This window comes from Fomitopsis serialis, assembly GCF_022376445.1.
Source record: "Fomitopsis serialis strain Sig1Antser10 chromosome Unknown B0H18scaffold_10, whole genome shotgun sequence".
In the NCBI taxonomy this organism is placed as follows: Eukaryota; Fungi; Basidiomycota; class Agaricomycetes; order Polyporales; family Fomitopsidaceae; genus Fomitopsis; species Fomitopsis serialis.
The window spans coordinates 470,037-488,081 of record NW_025954970.1 but is presented as its reverse complement, the minus strand read 5'-3'; the positions used below and the strand labels follow the sequence as shown (position 1 = coordinate 488,081).

At 54.2% G+C, this 18,045-nt stretch overlaps 4 protein-coding genes across 4 annotated transcripts; 2 read left to right on the top strand and 2 right to left on the bottom strand.

Annotated features, from left to right (window-relative positions):
* The first annotated feature begins 838 nt into the window (after window positions 1-838).
* On the top strand, window positions 839-2,084 carry B0H18DRAFT_986557 (uncharacterized protein). The gene is made up of 6 exons (XM_048044790.1): window positions 839-980; window positions 1,031-1,336; window positions 1,390-1,440; window positions 1,488-1,611; window positions 1,646-1,695; window positions 1,747-2,084. The coding sequence occupies exons 2-6, from the start codon at window positions 1,241-1,243 to the stop codon at window positions 1,855-1,857; spliced, it is 432 nt and encodes a 143-aa protein (XP_047897441.1). The 5' UTR covers window positions 839-980; window positions 1,031-1,240; the 3' UTR covers window positions 1,858-2,084.
* A 3,919-nt stretch (window positions 2,085-6,003) lies between these two features.
* Window positions 6,004-8,123, bottom strand: B0H18DRAFT_986537 (uncharacterized protein). The gene is made up of 5 exons (XM_048044789.1): window positions 7,540-8,123; window positions 7,127-7,304; window positions 6,743-6,972; window positions 6,418-6,603; window positions 6,004-6,278 (listed from the first exon to the last, which is right to left on the bottom strand). The coding sequence occupies exons 1-5, from the start codon at window positions 7,894-7,896 to the stop codon at window positions 6,198-6,200; spliced, it is 1,032 nt and encodes a 343-aa protein (XP_047897440.1). The 5' UTR covers window positions 7,897-8,123; the 3' UTR covers window positions 6,004-6,197.
* Window positions 8,124-8,458: 335 nt separating this feature from the next.
* On the top strand, window positions 8,459-9,150 carry B0H18DRAFT_1115832 (uncharacterized protein; the record flags this gene model as incomplete). The annotated part of the gene is made up of 2 exons (XM_048033319.1): window positions 8,459-8,597; window positions 8,660-9,150. The coding sequence occupies 2 exons, from the start codon at window positions 8,459-8,461 to the stop codon at window positions 9,148-9,150; spliced, it is 630 nt and encodes a 209-aa protein (XP_047897439.1).
* Window positions 9,151-13,114: 3,964 nt separating this feature from the next.
* Window positions 13,115-14,367, bottom strand: B0H18DRAFT_1115831 (uncharacterized protein; the record flags this gene model as incomplete). Its single annotated transcript, XM_048033318.1, has 9 exons — window positions 13,115-13,143; window positions 13,346-13,421; window positions 13,470-13,520; window positions 13,580-13,678; window positions 13,733-13,783; window positions 13,811-13,910; window positions 13,980-14,160; window positions 14,219-14,287; window positions 14,337-14,367. The coding sequence occupies 9 exons, from the start codon at window positions 14,365-14,367 to the stop codon at window positions 13,115-13,117; spliced, it is 687 nt and encodes a 228-aa protein (XP_047897438.1).
* Window positions 14,368-18,045: the final 3,678 nt, after the last annotated feature.

Sequence of the window (18,045 nt, the reverse complement as noted above, 5' to 3'; positions counted from 1 at the left end):
AGGCCTTGTTCGCACATACTTAGCTACACAGTAATCTTCATCCGTACTGAGGTGTCACAAGTGTTCCATCCTAGCATGCAGCTATACGTCGTTATGCGATCGATATCTCAGCAATAATCCAGACTAAAGGATGATATTTACAGGGAGATACCGATCACAGGACTTACACTACGAACTGAGATGACTATAACCACCTTCTGTATTGCTACTGATTCAGCGATTGACTTACGAGTTGCTCACGTCTCATCCAAACGAGGTCCTTTCGTGCCGTGGTGGAGGAGCAAGCAGTCGACGATGACTTCGGTACGGGGAGTGCATTGCAGACGCGCCTCCGTAGGCGGCCTTCACTAGCATCGCGGGAAATTCGCACGTCCCGGAGAAACCTGAGCGAAGTTAGAGCAGGACAATTACATGAGAAAATGGCAGACGCACTGGTAATGCATGCGTCGGGACGAATACAGGAGACGCTGAAGATCTGTCATATGCGCACGCAGTCAAGTATGCGAACCGCGCTTTATCACCGGTCGACACTGATATGTTGCAGGGGACTAACTTGCCATCGAGATGATCGCGGAGTCACATAATGCGGAGCATGGCTGTAGCGGCGCGAGTGAGTATGTACATGCCGTCAACAGCTACTCAGTCTGAGGCGTGTACAGGCTCGGACGACGTGCACCGCACGAAGGCTGATGCGCCCAGACCCTAGCTGCCACAAGCGCGACGGTATCACCGGCCGGTACCGCATCCATGCCAGTTATAAGTGCAGGCACGCAATCGTGTGCATACCTTGGTGGGTTCCATATAACTCTGGGTTCGTAACACAAGATGTCTGAGTCCGAACTCAAGATTGAACGAGTGCCCGATCCTTCAGGTGAGTCATACGTTGACCCATACGAGCACGCCCTCACCAGCGTCAACACATCCGATAGACGAGCTCATCGAGGCTGCAGCCGCGCTGTTTGCGCTGGCCATGCGGGACGGTCAGTATGCACATCATACGAACGCAGGATCTCTCACCAACGTTCTACAGATGGCGCTTGCAATAGTCTCGTTGGGGCGACCTAAGCCTCCTAGTCCGATGGCGCGAGCGATGATCAGAGCTGCAGTCCTTGCGGCAGGAGAGTTCTACCCCGCACTTGACCAGAGCGGACGCTGGTCGGATACGCTCTGTGGATGCCGCCGGGCGAGGAGCTCTTCGCGACGTAGGTGAACGGGGCTTTGTGGGTTCGTGTATCGGCTAATGCAGAGAGTCCGTAGTCCTGAGCAGCGCGACCAGGGTCTGAACGACTTCATGGCGAGTCTGCCGGAAGCAGTCAAGCAATACTACAAGGATGCCGTGCGTAGGCCTTCATCTCGGCTGTGATTGTCCCTGATGCCCTCTTTTGACAGTATCTGCAAGATTTCCCGGGTTTTGTGAATGAGTGCATGGGTAGTCCAAAGGTGGCTCGATACGATCACCTCGAGACATTGCACTCAGCGTAATTCAGGGCAAAACGGATGCGTGGTGGCTCAACAACTTCTGCGTTCACCCGGAAAGACAGAGGCAGGGTATTGGGCGGCGGCTTCTTGAGATCGTGAGACAGAAGGTAGACTCGCACCTCTCTCCCACATGTACACACGTTCACTTCTAACGGATCACCGGCAGGCGAAGGCGAGGGCCAAGTCGTTGCCCTCAGCGCGACGAGAGACGTCAACGTAAGTCCGTCTTGTGCACAAGGAACGGCATACTCACCTTGAGCTCGGTAGGCACCTGTGTACAAGGCATACGGCTTCGAGCAGAAAGGCCTGAAAAAGATGCTTTCGCCGTGGGGAGATTGGCCGCTGTACGTTTTCGTGCTCGATGCCGGCTGTCAGTGAGCCTCAGAGTAGCGGCATACCATATGGAAAGAAGACCTGTTTGACGGAGGGAAGGGTGGTCTTCTGACTACAACGTGTCTGAGTCTACCAGAGTCTACCGTCCCCAAGAAGTGTTCTCCGAACGCATAGATTTTCGAGACGTACCAATCAGGCTAGGTCTAGTCCCGCCGCAAGACCGTCCGCGTGGTGTGGGGTTTCTGTCGAACCTAAGGCTAGGTCTACACAGAGTCGACGCGGTCCCGTCGCCTCGAGATGGGGGGAGCAAGGATGACATAGAACGCGACCGGGAGGTGACACTTGTGGTCGACGAACGGTCGTCCGGGCGCGAGCGACAGGTAACTCACAGCCTTTTAATGGCCCATAAGAAGTATCGATGCATTGAAATCATGCCCTGCTAGATGGCTCCCGGGGAAAGCGTTGAGAAAGAGGGACAGCGCGGCGTGGTCGCTGGGGTCTTCTCGTTTCGGGTCTCGTTGCGCACGATCCGGGTCAGCCACCCGCGGCCCGGGCTGCCGTCATTCATCCGTCCTCCGAGTCCTCGTCGAGTCCCAATTCGTCCGCTATCACATTGCTGAAGATGTGTATGATAGTCTCTCATAACGGCCCACTTTGTTACGCTGGCATGATTGCATACAACGCGCTCCAAGCTTTGTGGCGGAAATGGGCTCATACGACTTGGCAGAGCCTTTTACTACTTGTCAATGGATGTCTCGTGGTGTCGCTCGCTCGCGCACGTCGACCAAACCGAGTTCATTGAAGATGTTCTGATCGGAGTGTTGTATGTATTGCGATAACTTTTAAAAGGCGAAAATAGGCTAGGCAGACTAGGCAGGGCCCGGGCAAGATCCACGCGTCGTCACTTATCCATGATGTTTGCTCAGGCGTGGTATCCGTTCTGCGGTAGGATTGGAAGTGCGTCTGGTTGTTCCATTCACAATAACATCGAATGCGAACTCACCGTATACAGCTTAGATGTGAGCGGATCCGTGTACTCACTGCCTTCTAAGTTCTGATCCAGGTACGTCCCGTTCTTTCAGCTGGTCGGAAACGATAGTATCCGTGACGACGCATTTGAGTACGTGGCACATCTTCTCAGTGGACAGATGAGAATGAACAGATTGTGTGAAAGGCATAGCCCTACTCCTCACTAAGGCTGCGGATTTCTGACTTCATCACATAGACGACGTCTTCGACCACAATCCTATGCAATGTTCAGCAAATCATGACTGACATTGCCGTGTGGTCGCGGTCTTGATGCTGCGTCATACAGACATGGTAAGCCTGTATGCATTTCAGGAACGGCACGACGCACTGAGCTGATCGGGGTGTAAGTGTTTTTGTAGCTGTTGTCTATATGAAATCTTGAGCGACTATCGCACTGGTGGCTGAAGGAAGGCGAACTTCCGCTTGTGATTCACGGGGAACTTCATTTCTATAGTTGAGGCCGGTCGCCAGACAGAGCGGCAGTGCCATGTGTCGATTCAGTGATTGCTTCGTGCTAAGGAAACTCAGTGAGTAGCCGAGACACTTCGACCGTTTCATATACTGAACGATGTTCATATGCAGAGAGCCCGCGATGCCGCACTGAGGCCCGTCCAAGTGACGTTCGTTATTTTGTTACGAATCGGACAACTATCGCGAGTTGAGGGCAGCTATTTGCATCTGGAGCTAATGCGGTCGCCACATCAACCTTTGAGTCTACGTACTTACCAACTCTGTGACTGCAGGGCAATCTTTGATTGATGTTTTCTAGGGTAAGTGTTGAAATTTGTGAGTATCATGACGGTGACGGACTGGCCTCGGTGCTATCAAGTTCTTCATATATAAAGGGCGCATACTCATCCACGGATTCGTGTCATATCAGTATGAGTGCCACCGCAGGCATACAGGAACTGCAAACAGCCGTCGCATCGGTGTAAGTCGTTGACAGTTTCTATCCGTTGGCTGAATCTCATGTGGACCGAACGATTCTGCGCAACCTACAGACTTACCGATAATAGTCGTTTCATTGCTGCATTCAGTGAGCTCCATATGATTGTCACTTCATGGGTTCCGTCTTAAACGAATCATCACAACAGCCGTTTACTTCTTCGACCGGTGTATGACAATAGAATAAGAGGTTAAGCACATATGGCTGCGTCATTACTCTGTGGTCTCTGCGCTATATGTCCTCCTTCAAGCTGTCACCATCACTCTGCTCAGCCTCGGATGTTTCCAAAACCTCATTGACTTGGACTGCAAAGTGAGTGACAACACATCTTCACGGTGTTTTGACAATTGATTCGGTTTGTATAGAGGTATCAATCATGTGGTATTTCACATTGGATGTATTGTTGACTCGTTCAATAGAGCATATACTGCGGGCATTGCTTGGCTTTGATTGACACTCTCTATGACGTAGTGTCGCAGGTGAGCATCGTGTCCAGATTCCTTGAACGTGAATATCTATTGAACCAGCCATATCTGCCTTGCGAGTTTATGCCATCAATCCCCCGAAATGTTCTAGTACCAGTCTTAGTCTTTGCGTTGTCACTCGTACGCGCAGCCTATGAGATTGTAAGTACTGCTGATATGCTAGTTATACAACGCTCAAATACAATTATTCAATAGTTTGAAGGGTCATTCAGAGGCCGATGCTGCACCGCCTCCTCTCGGTTGCATGTGGGAGTTCTCTCCCATGATTGAACCGTCAGTGTCCCTGTTACATTATTGCGCAGTCGCTGAACGTGTCATTGGTTTTCCCAGCTGTTCGCACTCCTCATTCCGCTGTCATCACTTCAAAGTCGCTGATAGTAGTTTGGTAGTTTTTGCTGCTTCCATGGCCGCATCCACCGCCGCGGATGCCATAGTTCTCGTTGTTACTTGGCAACAAACTTACCACATGGTTCGACTCGCCGCAGAGAGAACATCACCACCCGTTTGACTTCACTGTGTTGCGAGATGGTCGGTCTTGATCTACCCGTTGATCTGGTGCACTTTGGCTGACAACATGCCATGCAACAGGAACGATTACTTCGGGTGACTAAGGAATCATTGTACAGATAACGAGCCAATCTGAGCTTTCCTGGCAGCTTCTAGCCATTTCAATAGTCTCACATGGTGTTCTACATCCAAAGGTCAGTCTGCACGAACGACACGGGATCGCAGCTAAGGGGAGATCACTTCAGGTTTTCTGGATTCAGTATTTCGGGATGCGTTCGTCGAGTCACTCATCAGACTGCACGTCCAGTCCTCACCACGAGTTTCATACAGATTCACCAGTATCATCCTGTCTCGCTTCTTCCTCAATCTACGAGAAGCAAGCCTCGTTACGCTGATGGCTCTTCAAACCGGGGACACATCGCAGTCGGACATAACTACTCACGAGGCGTGGGGCACTGGGGGGTCACTCTCGTTTGTAGGCGATGACAGCGGCGAGGACGACTGGGACGCAACCAGGCGACGACGACGAACATCCTGCCGAGTTCGCAGATGAAGACCGCGAGGAGGTAACAGTGGGCAGCAGGAGATCAGCGAGGAGGCCAGAGGATCTACCCACGCGCTTGAGGCCGCACACTGAACACCATGAATCGGGAGGGTGGAGGAACGCATCCTAGAGCCTTTGGCGACTGCTATATTTGTATGTAATTTATTGGTGCCTATTTATCTCGACGGAATCCTCGCACAATGACGGTTTGTTGTGTGGAGAATGCGGGTAGGCAAGAAGGCTGAGGTGGTCCACAATACGGATTTGTATGATCAGAACCCGGCGTCTTCATCGCTGTTGAGTTAGCTGGGGCTTCTTGAGCAACACGCGGGAGCGCGATATGCGGCGGCGCGAAGCCATGCCACGTCCATTGTTGACGTCGATGTGTCTCGTCTGATATATAACCTCTCTATCAGTTAAGTTGCTCGATCCGCGCACCCAGTCATTTACACCAGCTCAAGCTTACCCCCCACCCAATTGACGGCCGCTGATCTTGCGCATGTACCGCCATCGGTACTCGTACCAGCGATTCGGAGGATAGTCTTGGGAGAGTCTGTACTGAGGGCGTGCCTACAATGGCTGCGACCCCAGTACTGCAGAGCGGGGCAGGAACGTACATACCGCGATGATGTCGCACTCCGCGAGCGGTGGCACTGGGTGGTCGATGTCGTCTTCGATCGTGACGCAAGCAAGCTGTGATCCTCATTTTACTGGTCTGGGGCTTGCCCGTACAGTGGGACTAGGAGTCGCAAGGGGCTTTCGCCCGAATGCATAGGCAAAACATGTCGAAAATCAACAAGATGCGAAACCCATGAAAATACACTCCAAGGTGCACCCGCACATACTCATACAAGCACCTGCTGAGCCCTCCTAGTTACACCGGGGTCAGCTCCTCGCGACTGCTCCCATACCCCGTCTCCACGTCCTTCTCGCTCATCTTGCTTATCACGCCGATCTAGACACGCATACACGCATCAGCCCAAGTCAAATAACAACAGGACTCATCCAGACAAGCGATATCGCCGTCGCAAAGACGCGGCAGCACCGAGCAAAGCACGACACCCCAAGGAAGAAGAAGAGGCGCGACAGCTCACCTGGCTCTTACTCCCCTTCGCCGTGCTGCTGACGCCCGTCTCCAGCGCGCCGCTCACGAACTCCATCGCGGTCGACTCCACGCCCGCGCCAGCGTGCTTGCGCTCGCCCGTCAGCGCGGAGACGGTGCCGGCGTCCCACGCGCGCCGCGTGAGGACGCGGTAGATGATCAGCGTCGGGGCGATGCACTGGCGCGGCGGTCGGCGGTCGATATACGAGACGAACGAGACGACACGACACAGACAAGAGCGGTCGAGTGGCAAGACGACAAGACACGAGGATACCAGCACATCAGCGCAGTCCACCCAACAAGCCTGACCGACGCACCGTGACCTTCGCCCACACCTGCCCGAACGCGATGCTCGTGTCGCTCCCGCGCGCGTACGGGACGAGGAACATGATGCCGAGCGCGGCGTAGGGCGCGGCGGACTCGGCCATGAGCGCGGCGACGCCGGTGTAGAGGCGCGCGGCGGGGGCGCCCATGGACGCGCGGGCGGCGCGCGCGAGCGTGAGCAGGCGCGCGACGATGAGGAGCGTGAGGAGGGTGTTGAGGGAGACTGCGAGGGGGGCGGGTCAGTGGGGGGTTTGGGGAGAGAAGAGGAAGGGATGGGCGGAGGGTAGTATAGAGAAGACAGGGGGAGAAGGTAGACGAAGAGACTAGGAAGGACAGGAGAGGTAGAAGGATCACAGGAATGGAGCGAGAAGACGTACTAGTTAGCGCATAGTAGGGTACACCGAACGAGGCCGCGCGCGTGCCGAAGAAGTTGCCGTTGGGGGTGCCGGCGATGACGAGCTCGATGATGGCGAGGGCGAAGGCGGCGAGGTAGATGAGCACGGGGAGGACGATGATGAAGTAGTTGGAGGCGAAGAGAACGAAGGCGCGGTAGATCTGTGGGCGGGGTTAGTGAGTTCAAACTTGTGAGGCAGGAGATACGAGGCTCAACGCATGCAGCGTTCAATATCAGGTACCATACGCGCACGGGCCCCGTACGAATGAACGCTTCGCAGAAGAGCACTGAGTAAATGCGCGCATCCGCGCGAGGATCACAACAAAAATCATTGATCGAATCGCAATTCTACGGATGAAGGAGGCACTGTTCAACAATCTAGCGCAGGCTACTCACCAGCAAAGCATCACTCATGAAGATCAGGGCGACCACGGAGGTCGACGACAGCGTCTCGTACCACACGCTGGTCTCGGTCGCGATGAAGCCCTCGACACCGCCGGGCTGGGCGCGACTGGTGATCCACATCTGCTCTCCCCAGACCGCATTTGTGGCGACGTCGACAGTGACGAGAAGCGTCATGACGGTGCTGTAGACGGCGAAGAAGCGGTCGGACTTGCGATGGCGTGCGTCCGAGTTGCGGCGGAAGGCGCGGAGGGTGGCGAAGAAGAGGACGAGCTGGACGCCGTAGAGGATGGTGGCGAACTGGCCGCCGATGTAGTAGGCATGCTCGAAGACGGCCGTCGGGGAGGACATGGGCGCGGCAGCGGCTGTCGGGGAAGAGGGCGCGGGGTGGCTCGAGAGCGCAGAGGGGCGCGCCCTTTAGCTATGCGCGCAGCGACACCCGGCGGAGATGGGAGTTGGCAGATAAGACAAGCGCGAGTATGGCAAGAGATTACGGCCGAGCCTCATCGAAGATGATACATGGCGACTTGGCGCGAGACCCCTGCCAGGAGACGTGCACGTCGAGGAGGAGACAGACACGAGCACCGGCGTCTTCTGCATCCAGTAATGCAGCCACATGCGCGGAGCCAAATCGCCATCTCAGTCGCGAATGCCCTTCTCCGGCCTCCTCCCATTGGCTAGCAGTCTCCGCGATCACATCTACGATCAACAGGCTTACTCCGCTGATCTGATCGCAGACGCCGCCAGACCCGCCCGGCCATTCCGACGCGCCCTCGTCGCGCTGTCCAGCGCCGACAGCGCTCTGCTCGTCGCCCAATGTCCAGACCCTCAGAGTCATATACATGCAGGTCATGCGGGTCCTTGTGGGCGTCACGCCCTTTGAGCATGCCACCGCCCCCGTCAAGCTCCCGCCATGCTCGCCTCCCTCATCGCCCGCATCCACGCATCCCTCCCCGCCCTCAGCCTCTTCCTCGTCGCCTTCAGCCTCTCCATTAAACTAGCCACGTCCATATGGCTGCGCACTCTCTACCCAGTGCCTGATCATGCCTTCAGTACGTCCATCAATCATCCACTGTTCTACTCAGACTCATCAGAGTCGACACCCGGAACCCAGGCTTCGTGGGCTCCGACTACCCCTCCGAGTGGCCCATCCCCGTCCCCTCCGTCTTCCTCCCCTCCGACGCCTCTCAACGGTTCAACCTCTCCTCCCCCGACGGCACCGCCGAATGGCGCGCCGTCGTTCCTACTCCGCACACAGTCCGCCTCGGGGCGCACCGCCAGCCGTACACCGTCGGCATGTTCCACGCCCTCCGCTGCCTCGACGTCGCCCGCGCCGAGATGGTCGCGCCCCGCGCGGACGAGGCGCACACGGATCTCGCGAGGCATTGCCTGAACTACCTGCGCCAGGCGGTCACTTGTCGGGGCGACCTCCAGCTCGAGCCGTTCCTCGCGCCGGAGCACGTACGTCCTATCGACCTCTATGGCACGTACGTATGCAGGGACTGGGGCGCCGTGTACGACGCGGCGGAGGCGAACCATGCGGAGTATGCGGCTTGGCTGAGGGAAGGGGATTCTGAGATGAACAGCACGAGTGTGCGGCGGTGAGCTGAGATGCCGCCGTGGAACACCGTAGTCGCTAGTATGTACCGTCAATCTGTCATACATGTTGCCACTGCTGATACCCGTGCTTCGCACTAGTGTATAGCATGCGCGATCGTTGCGACGTGGATATCATCGACAATGCGACAATAAATATGCGAATCCCCATCCGCTTCTCGAGTACTGTAGCTGCTCATGATCTCTTGGATCGCAATCACCCCACGGGCTCCGCTTTGATTGCCATTACGATGTCTACCAGACACGTCCTGAGGCCTGAAGGGTTGTGTAACCTCGGCTATGCCCACATTCACACATAGATCGTCGCGTCCTCAGGCATGTCCAGTAACTGAAGACGTTATTCGTCCAGCCTCACGCCACGCCAGGAGGTGCACGAGGTCCACTCGCAGACCGTGATGATGTCGTGCGCGACGATGGTACAGTAGGCCGCCAGGCCGAGTAACCGCAGAAGAACGACCGATGTCGCACAAGCTACAAGGGTCAGAGCTACGCCTTTTGGACTCGGAGTCGCCCTGACCGTCGGCCTTCCTCCATAGACGGACCGAGCTCTGCGCCTCGTTCCGAACCCCGAGTGGTTCACGGACGTGCATGTGGATTGCGGCACTTTGAAAGCGGACGACTGCGTTCGCTGCGGCGAGACCCGCTGCCATCTCGATACAAATCCGGTGCATTACTCCATGCAGCTTTACTCACGGCGACGTCCACGGGAGCACGGGCCCTGCGTGCGTGTCGCCGCGCGTACAGCACATCGCGGTGAATTGACGTTGTTCGAGCAAACGACTTTGAAGCTGCGGCCGGGCGGTACAATTGACAACGATGTACAAGACTGAGCAGTTCGAATGTCATACGATATGGCCGGATTCCACGCACCTACACCTCCTCAGCACATGGGACCATCTATAGGTAATCTCTCGGATGCGTACGGGCGCGTGCTCTACATTTGTTGAGCCCGCCGCAAGAGCTTGCTTGTAGTGCGACATAGGCGCCAGATACTGAGACTGACGTGCTTGAGTGCAGGGTATGGGACTGGTGCGACGCAGAGCAGTCGAGGCACTGATACTGTTACTTCCTGCCGAGAACAAGGTCTACTACGGCCCAAGCGTATCGTGCTTACACGCGCGCGAGCGTCCGTCTATGGAGCAAGCAACAAAAGGCTTATGGTGACTGGCCGCCGTCCACACACGATCGCGCGAGTTGTAGCCTGAGACTGTTGTAGAGTTACATGAATATCAAGATGGTTTGACTTGAAGCGATCGTGATGATGATAGTGAGAGACCGTACTGCATTACGCAACGCGCTGACAAGAATCAGATGGTACGTTCAGTTGGTGGCAACTGGGAAGTTCGAATCGAATTGAAAACATACTAGTAGGAAAGTGCCGGCACCTTCCTTCAGCGCGTTCAGCGGTACATCCCACAGTCATCGTCTACGGCGTAGCGTCCGACTCGCGCGCGCACGCGCACTGTCCCGGGACTCCTCGTGCTCTCGTGTTCTCCTAGCCATCTTCGACGTCCTCTTGTTCGTCGACCGAGATATCGTCTCGTCGTCTCCGTCGTCGTCATCACTGTCCCCCGCGAATGATAGAGAGCCACCGAGCGCGCCGCTCCTTGCGTGAAGCGAAGTTCGAGCGCGACTGCGTCTGTGTGCCCCGGCTCGAAGGGGCCGTGCTGGATTGGCCCACTTCTCGTAGGCCGAGGAAGAACGCGTAAGGATGATGCTAGAGAAGCTGAACAGATCAATCGATGAGCAGGAACACGGAGTATGCTCAGCGATGAAGTCGAGATTACGAACGAGACTGAGAAGTAGTTGAAGCCGTGAAGACCTGTTCCCATCGTGTTCAATTTACGTCAATAAATGAAACGTAACTCTGACTGCCTCCGTGATGTAGAACACAAAGCTGAGGCTAGCGAGGACGATGAGCAGCCTGGTGGATATCGTATTGTCAGCATACAAGATGCATCATGGCACGACAGAATACCGCGTTACCCGAAGTGAATTGTTCCTGTATCGGGCCCTGTTACAGCGTGCGGCATAGATTGAGCGGAGCTGACTCACCATCTCGCAACAGAAGTACGCTCAACGGGGCATTGATATTCTGCTGGCGAGCGAATCGAATTGTTTTGTAGGTCTTAAGCCAGGTCGCAACGAGGACAATTCCGTCGGCGACCGCGGTAGTAGCCACTGATGCAGCGACAACTACTAGTCTTGTTAGGCGTGAGTAGCGGTAACGGAGCTAAACAGTGCGAACATCTGGTGAAGAAGTAAAATATGCTAGCGATCTCCACACGTAACAGGCAGAAATGGATCACGAACGCTGTGGTCAGGACGAGAATGTGGCTACGACACAGCCGACTGGAAGGGGCGGAAATGGCCTTGCGTGACACCCTCATACTGTCATACACACGTCAACTCGAGCACTGCTACAACGCTCAGTGGACAACTACCACGGTCAAGTAGATCGGCTGTACAAGCCCCAGCCGAAAACTGTATAGGCACAGCCTGTTCTGAGGATAGAGAGCGTATACTCGCAATGCAGATATGACTGATGATGATATCAGCGTACTGGTCTTGAATTCGTGGAACACAGGGCGTACGTGCGGTTATCATGTTATACAGAACCCCAATAGCAACCATGCCAATGAACACGGGATACGCCCTGACAGTCATGAGTCAATAATTCTTGCCAGTGTGTCGATGGAGACAGATACCTCTAGTGCGTGACGCAACGTCGGGACATGTGAGCCATCGAAGTCAAAACGGGGTAAAGCCGTTAGGACCTACATCGCAATCTAGGCTGACGAGATCTTGGAAACATTGGAGGCTAAATTGCACGATGGTGGCCAATTGTAGGAGGATATAGAGTGCAGAGACAAACGAATACCCGCGACTCCATATGTACTTGACCTCCTGATCGAACGTTATGCACCGATCGAACAAATAAACGGCTACCGCGTGTCAGTCGTCACGCCCAGGCATCTACACGCAGGGAATGTAACGCACTGAAGGCAGCAACAACACAGTTGTTGTTCTCGGCCCTGCGAATGGATCAAAACGAAGATCAATAAACCGCAAGAGGGACACATCATGAGAATGACGCACAGCGACTGCAGAAATGCTTGTGTACTTGAACCACTCATACTACCCGGACGTAGCTCGAGCCAGTCGTCTGAGGGGGCCTTTTGTATATCGCCTGCCTAGAGGCGAATGGGGACATCTCAGGGTTAGAGCAATGTTTGACAGACACAATCATGATCAACGGTCGAATGACCCGATGAGGGCAGGGCTGTACTCATGATCCTGAGAGCAAAGATCATGATGTAGGGATCGCCATACACTATGAGGCCCCTTCGGAGGAGATTGGACGGGATATAGCCCGTTGGTACAGTTCACGTCGCAACCGGGATGTGAATTCGCGAGTGTCACATGTGCCCCGACCGGAATGCATGTGCTGGCAGCGAGCCCACAGGAGTCCATGACCGTTCAAGAGAAATGAGAGAATGGCAAAACTGTCATATACTGATTGAATAAGCAGTGACCGATAGACAATCACGGATTTCGGCACAACGGACCTGTTTTGTTCAGCGGAGACACGTCGATTGCAAAAAAAAAAAAACACTAGACGGCCCGCTTTAGAGGTGGAATTCGAAACTCACGTCGATGAATGGGAATAGTCACCAGGTCTGCTCACCACTTCCAGTCGTTCCCTTGACAGCAGTGTCCCTCGATGCGATGCGACGATATCACTTGAGGTTGTCTGCCTCGTAGCCATACATCGGCAGGTTTGAACTGCCCATCACGTCACGCAGGCGATCGCGCCACACAGTCGATGATCTGCCTCATCGCGAAAGGAGACTGTACATGTTGCGCATCGCAAACTGCGTCCGTTGTGGCCCACGTCAAAGGATTGTTGGGATCCATCCTTGTCAGCCCCCGCGGAGATGACTTGCGTACGTTATCGTGCGACTATCGCGTTAGACTCAGCTGTGAATCCGTGTGAGTTCGCGTGTGTCGCATCAACTGAAGTTTGCAGGAAGAGTACCATCAAGACTAGGACCATGTTGGAATGCCGCATCATAGCATATGCTCAGTGCATGTACATGCTTTGGGCAGTTGGCGCTCCGTGGCATAAGATAGTCTGCAAGCTCTGGCTTACTCGTAATGGGTGTCCAGTGCAAAGACGTACAGTGGCCATTCGCCCCACGGCGAAGGCATCTCTTCACGCCCTTCTGCTCAAAACCGTATGACGTGTAAACCCGCACCTGCAACAGTAGTGAGACCGCACTCAGTGGACTCTCGGGCGTACTCACATTGTTGTCCCGCGTCGTGCTGCACGCAAGCGTCTGCCCTTTCTCCGTCGCCTGGTTTCAGGAATCAGTTACTGTGCGGAAAGGTGAGGCACACTGTGACTATATCGTACCTTCTTCTTCACCGTTTCGATGAGTCGGCGCCCGATGCCTTGCTTTTGCTTCTCTGGGCGAACGACCATGATGAGGAGCCACCATGCGTCTATCTTTCCCTACAGCATGCGTCGCGTCGACGTCTCGTCCGGTCTCACGATAACCGGTCTGACCTTTGGCCCTCCCATGCACTCGTCCACAAATGTAGAGGACTCCTTCGAGTACTAATAGGGAGTTAGCGAGAGTGTCACATCTTTGCGAGCGAGCACGTACGACGTCCTCGTAATACGCTTCCCCGCTTCCGGTAGACTCGCCATGAAGTCGTTGAAGCCCAAGTCACGTTGCTCCGGACTGCAAGAGACATCAGCCGCATTGGTATTAGCCACACACGTACGAAAGTGTGGATTCTCGTTCTCCTACGTGTCAAACAGGTCTCGACCGGGCGGCAACCACAGCGCGTATCCGGTGAGTTCATCCGAGTCGTTCTCGTCGAGTGCGGGGTAGTACTCCCCGCCCGCAACGAGTGCTGCTTTGATCATTGATCGTACCATGGCGCCGAGGAGACTCACATCCCCACCGACGAGGCTAATGGTAGCCGTATCTGTGGTGCGTGAGGATGGGTGTTGAGGCCGAGGACCGAGTACAGCTGCAATACGAACTGGTCTGGAAGACCGAACTGAAGAGTGCGACCGAATCCTCAATCAGCTGGTCTGAATCAGAGAGCTTCGCTGTCAATATCAATAGCGCAGATGCATCACGTATGGGGAGCCGACCGACCTGAAGGGTTTGGTACTCGTTCGATCGCCATTCTGGATATCTCGCTGCCCAAAGATGCAGTTACACAAGTCGACCACGCGTAGCGATTCCTGGGTCTGATCCTTATGGCACGGAGTCCCTGAGGTGGTGCGCGTCGCGCTACACGATTGGAGCGTTCAAGTTGGGTTCGTGGAGGTCACGCCACAACCGCCACGGCGGGGTTCGAAATGCCCGCAGTGGGTCCGCTTCGGGTTGGCCTGTACATATTAGTACAGGCGGTTCGCGTCGCTGCCTTCCTTCTCAACGTGAACGCCCCAGTGAATCAAATATTATGCGCAAGATGATATTGTATGAACATTTGTCCAGAGACGTGTTCAGTGGGGCAGAAACACGAGCCAAAAACCGAAGGAAAGTAGATGTCATCGCGATGACGCGAGGAAGCGCCGGGCCACAGCGAGCTTGCACATGCCCAACGTGTCATGCAGATGCCGCTGGACGATAGCCCATGTGTCCATGTCATGTCAGGCCTCAGGCCCAGTGTTGAGTGTCATTTTCATTTCACGGCCGCAAGTAACTGTGGCGCATCACCGTGTGCGATCTGAGCAGCATATTAACACATATAAATAAGGTGACTTTCGAATTGACAAATCTCGTTATCAGATTCAACGCCGGTGTGTGAGGCATTGCATGAGGCTAGACCATCTACGTTTCCCGACTCCCGAGTGTCAGAAGGGACACGCCTCGGACAGCTGACTTCGTTGCACATTCAAGGTCTTCATGTTCTTCCATAAAGCTGTCGCCACGGTTTCCGTAGTCGTCCACGCCGTCCACATTGTCCTCCGCAAACAAGAGCGAGCCTCCGAGAGCGGTGATTCCTCGGGAGAAGCGCGCATCTGTTTGTGACTGTATCTTCGTGTCCTGGCTAGCAGACGTGTCGGTCATAGCGTTGGTGAGATTTACCTCCCGTAGATTGATGAAGAAACGCGACAAGACGATAGTTGAGAAGCTGTATAGACGAGCCCACGTCAGCGTTAGACAAGACCAGCCTCGAGTATGACTTGACGAACGCAGTTGCGAAGTAACAGACTCCAGGGTGACCTATTTACACTGTCAGCTTCTCCCTTGACAGTCGTCGCTTATATAGAGTACTTACGCCGGTCACGTAGCACACAATACTGAGGCTGTTGATGATGAAAAGCAGCCTGGCGCGAAACAGTTAACGCGTTACCGCACTATTGATTACCAAATTTACCCGAAATATATCGTTCCTGTCAAGTACGTTCCACCAGCTCAGCTCAAGAACAGTTCACGCATGGAGACTCAGACTGACCATCTCGCCACAAGAGTACAGTCAGCGGTGCGCTGACTCGTTCACGGCGAGCAAGTCGTACTACATAATATGTCTCGCGCCAGGTCGCGAGAAGGACGATGGCGTCCGAAGCTGTGATGGCAGCCATTGACGCGACGAATACTATGAATCAATTGTCAGCAGACGCAACAGAATGCAGCTGGATGAAAGGTGCAAACAGCTACGGAATATCTTCAGCATCAATGCAAAACAGAGGGTGTGGGATACAAACGGTCGATATAGCGGCGAGGTGGTCACGATGACACACCCGAGAGGAGCAGGAGCTTCAATTGCTTCTGCTGTGATAGCTTCGAACTGTGTGGTACATATCCTCGGATCAAACCTCATGATCTTCACACGCGCGAGTACTCACTGTGTCGTACGCGGCTCCTAGAAGCGACAAGATGAGAACTACGACAGGAGCCAGCCTATCTTGAGAATTGAGCGCATAGACTCGGCCAGCAGAGATGGCTGGCGTGTCAGTGTTATTACTGGTTCTGATATTGCGGAACAGTATGCTTACTTGTGACCGTAATGATGTACAGGATTTCAGTGACCATCACGACGATATTGATGTGATATGCTCTGTACAAGTTGACGTTAGTTCGTCTTGGTAGTGTGTAAGTGTCACGGAATGTATAATACATCTAACACGTCCCGATGTGCGCATGTTAGCTAAACTCTAAGCGGGGCGGACGAGACAGTGCATACGTTGCAATCAAGGCTAAGAAAATCCTCGACACATCTGAAGCTGAACTGAAGAACGGTCGCGACTTGTAAAAGGGTATAGAGTGCGGAGGCAACAGAAAACCGACGGCTCCAAACAACGTCGATTTCCTGTTCTAATCCTATACATCGATCAAATAAGTAGACAGCTATTACGTGCTGGTCAGTGGGTTCAAGTGTCTGCGGGGTAGCGGGATCAAACTCACTGAATGCAGCGACGGCGCAGAGATTGTCGGATGTCTAAGATACGTCGAGTTATACAGGAGTCAGCAATGAGATAGATGGAGTGAGCAGCGAACACGACCTACACTGATCGCAAAAATGTGTTCACTTCGGTTGTAGAAATCATTTCGAATGGATAACAGGGTCAGCAACATTGATAGGGCCTTATTATATGTCAGCGGCGGAGACAAGGATTGGAAATTGTCGCTATCTATCCGGTGTCAGCTCGCGACTCGGACGTGTGCATCATTGTTGACGAACAAGCACTTCAAGTGTACCAGTGCTATGCATATGAACATAAACATAAACCTGACTTTGACGGTGAACCGCCTTTGGCACTGCATTCGCGCGTTTCTGGATACCTACTAGATCGTCTGAATCTAATAAGGGCATGTCCAGCCGCAGAATAGAAAGCGTTCACAAAGAGGGCATGTAGAAGACCCAGCCTGATGACGCAACTCGTTATCAGAATGTGAAGAGTAGGGAGACATCATGTCATGCAAGACTGAGGTCTACGTACACCGAGGTAGCCTCGAAATTCCATCGTTGGTCGCGGGACGTCACGCGTCAACGTTTCGAGCTTCAAGTTGACAAGAGACGTCGACGGTGTGTTGGTCCCTGGAATGTATCGCCGGGAGCGCACAGGACTACACGGGGCCTAACAGAAGGGCTATTCAATGAAATATGGTCAGTACCGCCCCGCCAACCAAGGCCCTACGGACCATACCCCACTGTCGACTCCTGCAATTTCTCACCTGAACAGATGCCGATGTGCACCAAGCTCTGATGGTCGTATATTGTCGGGCTGGGTTTGCGACAGTGAAGAGAAAAAGCGTGCTCGACAGCAAGACGACGTACCCTAGCTCTAAATCCTACTTCCCCACTTGTTCCCCACTCAACCGAGAATGGCGTCAATAAGCCCGTTGACGCGGTCTGCATATACCAGTCTTATATGTCTTGTGAGCCGAGTGACGCTGAGTCAGGGAGCTGCAGCTGGAGCCGCGGAACGATAGTGCAGAGGCCGGCGTCGAAGCATCGCACCTAGTACACTGGCATAGTAACATTCCGCAACCCATCGATTTCATTCGGCCATACGTGTGCACTCAAAACGGACTTCATACTGGAAGTGCCATTGTTCAATGATGTTGAATTGCGAGCGATGGAGGATGGGTCCGGACTCAAGGTGCTTGAGGAATTGACGGAGGAGGAACCGTGGCGAACCACTAACAGGTGCTAGGCGCCCATTACGGTTCTGTAGCCTGCTGCCTGAGCACGTGCCATCTCCGACTCTCACGACAATCCTCTGCAGCTCACAGGAGGTTCTTTCTCGCCCGCCGGCCCGCCTCTCTGCACGCAAGAATTAAGCACCTTAGTACGAGATTCTCACAACTGAATATTACTCAACGAGCGCCGCAATCACTCAATTTAGCCAGG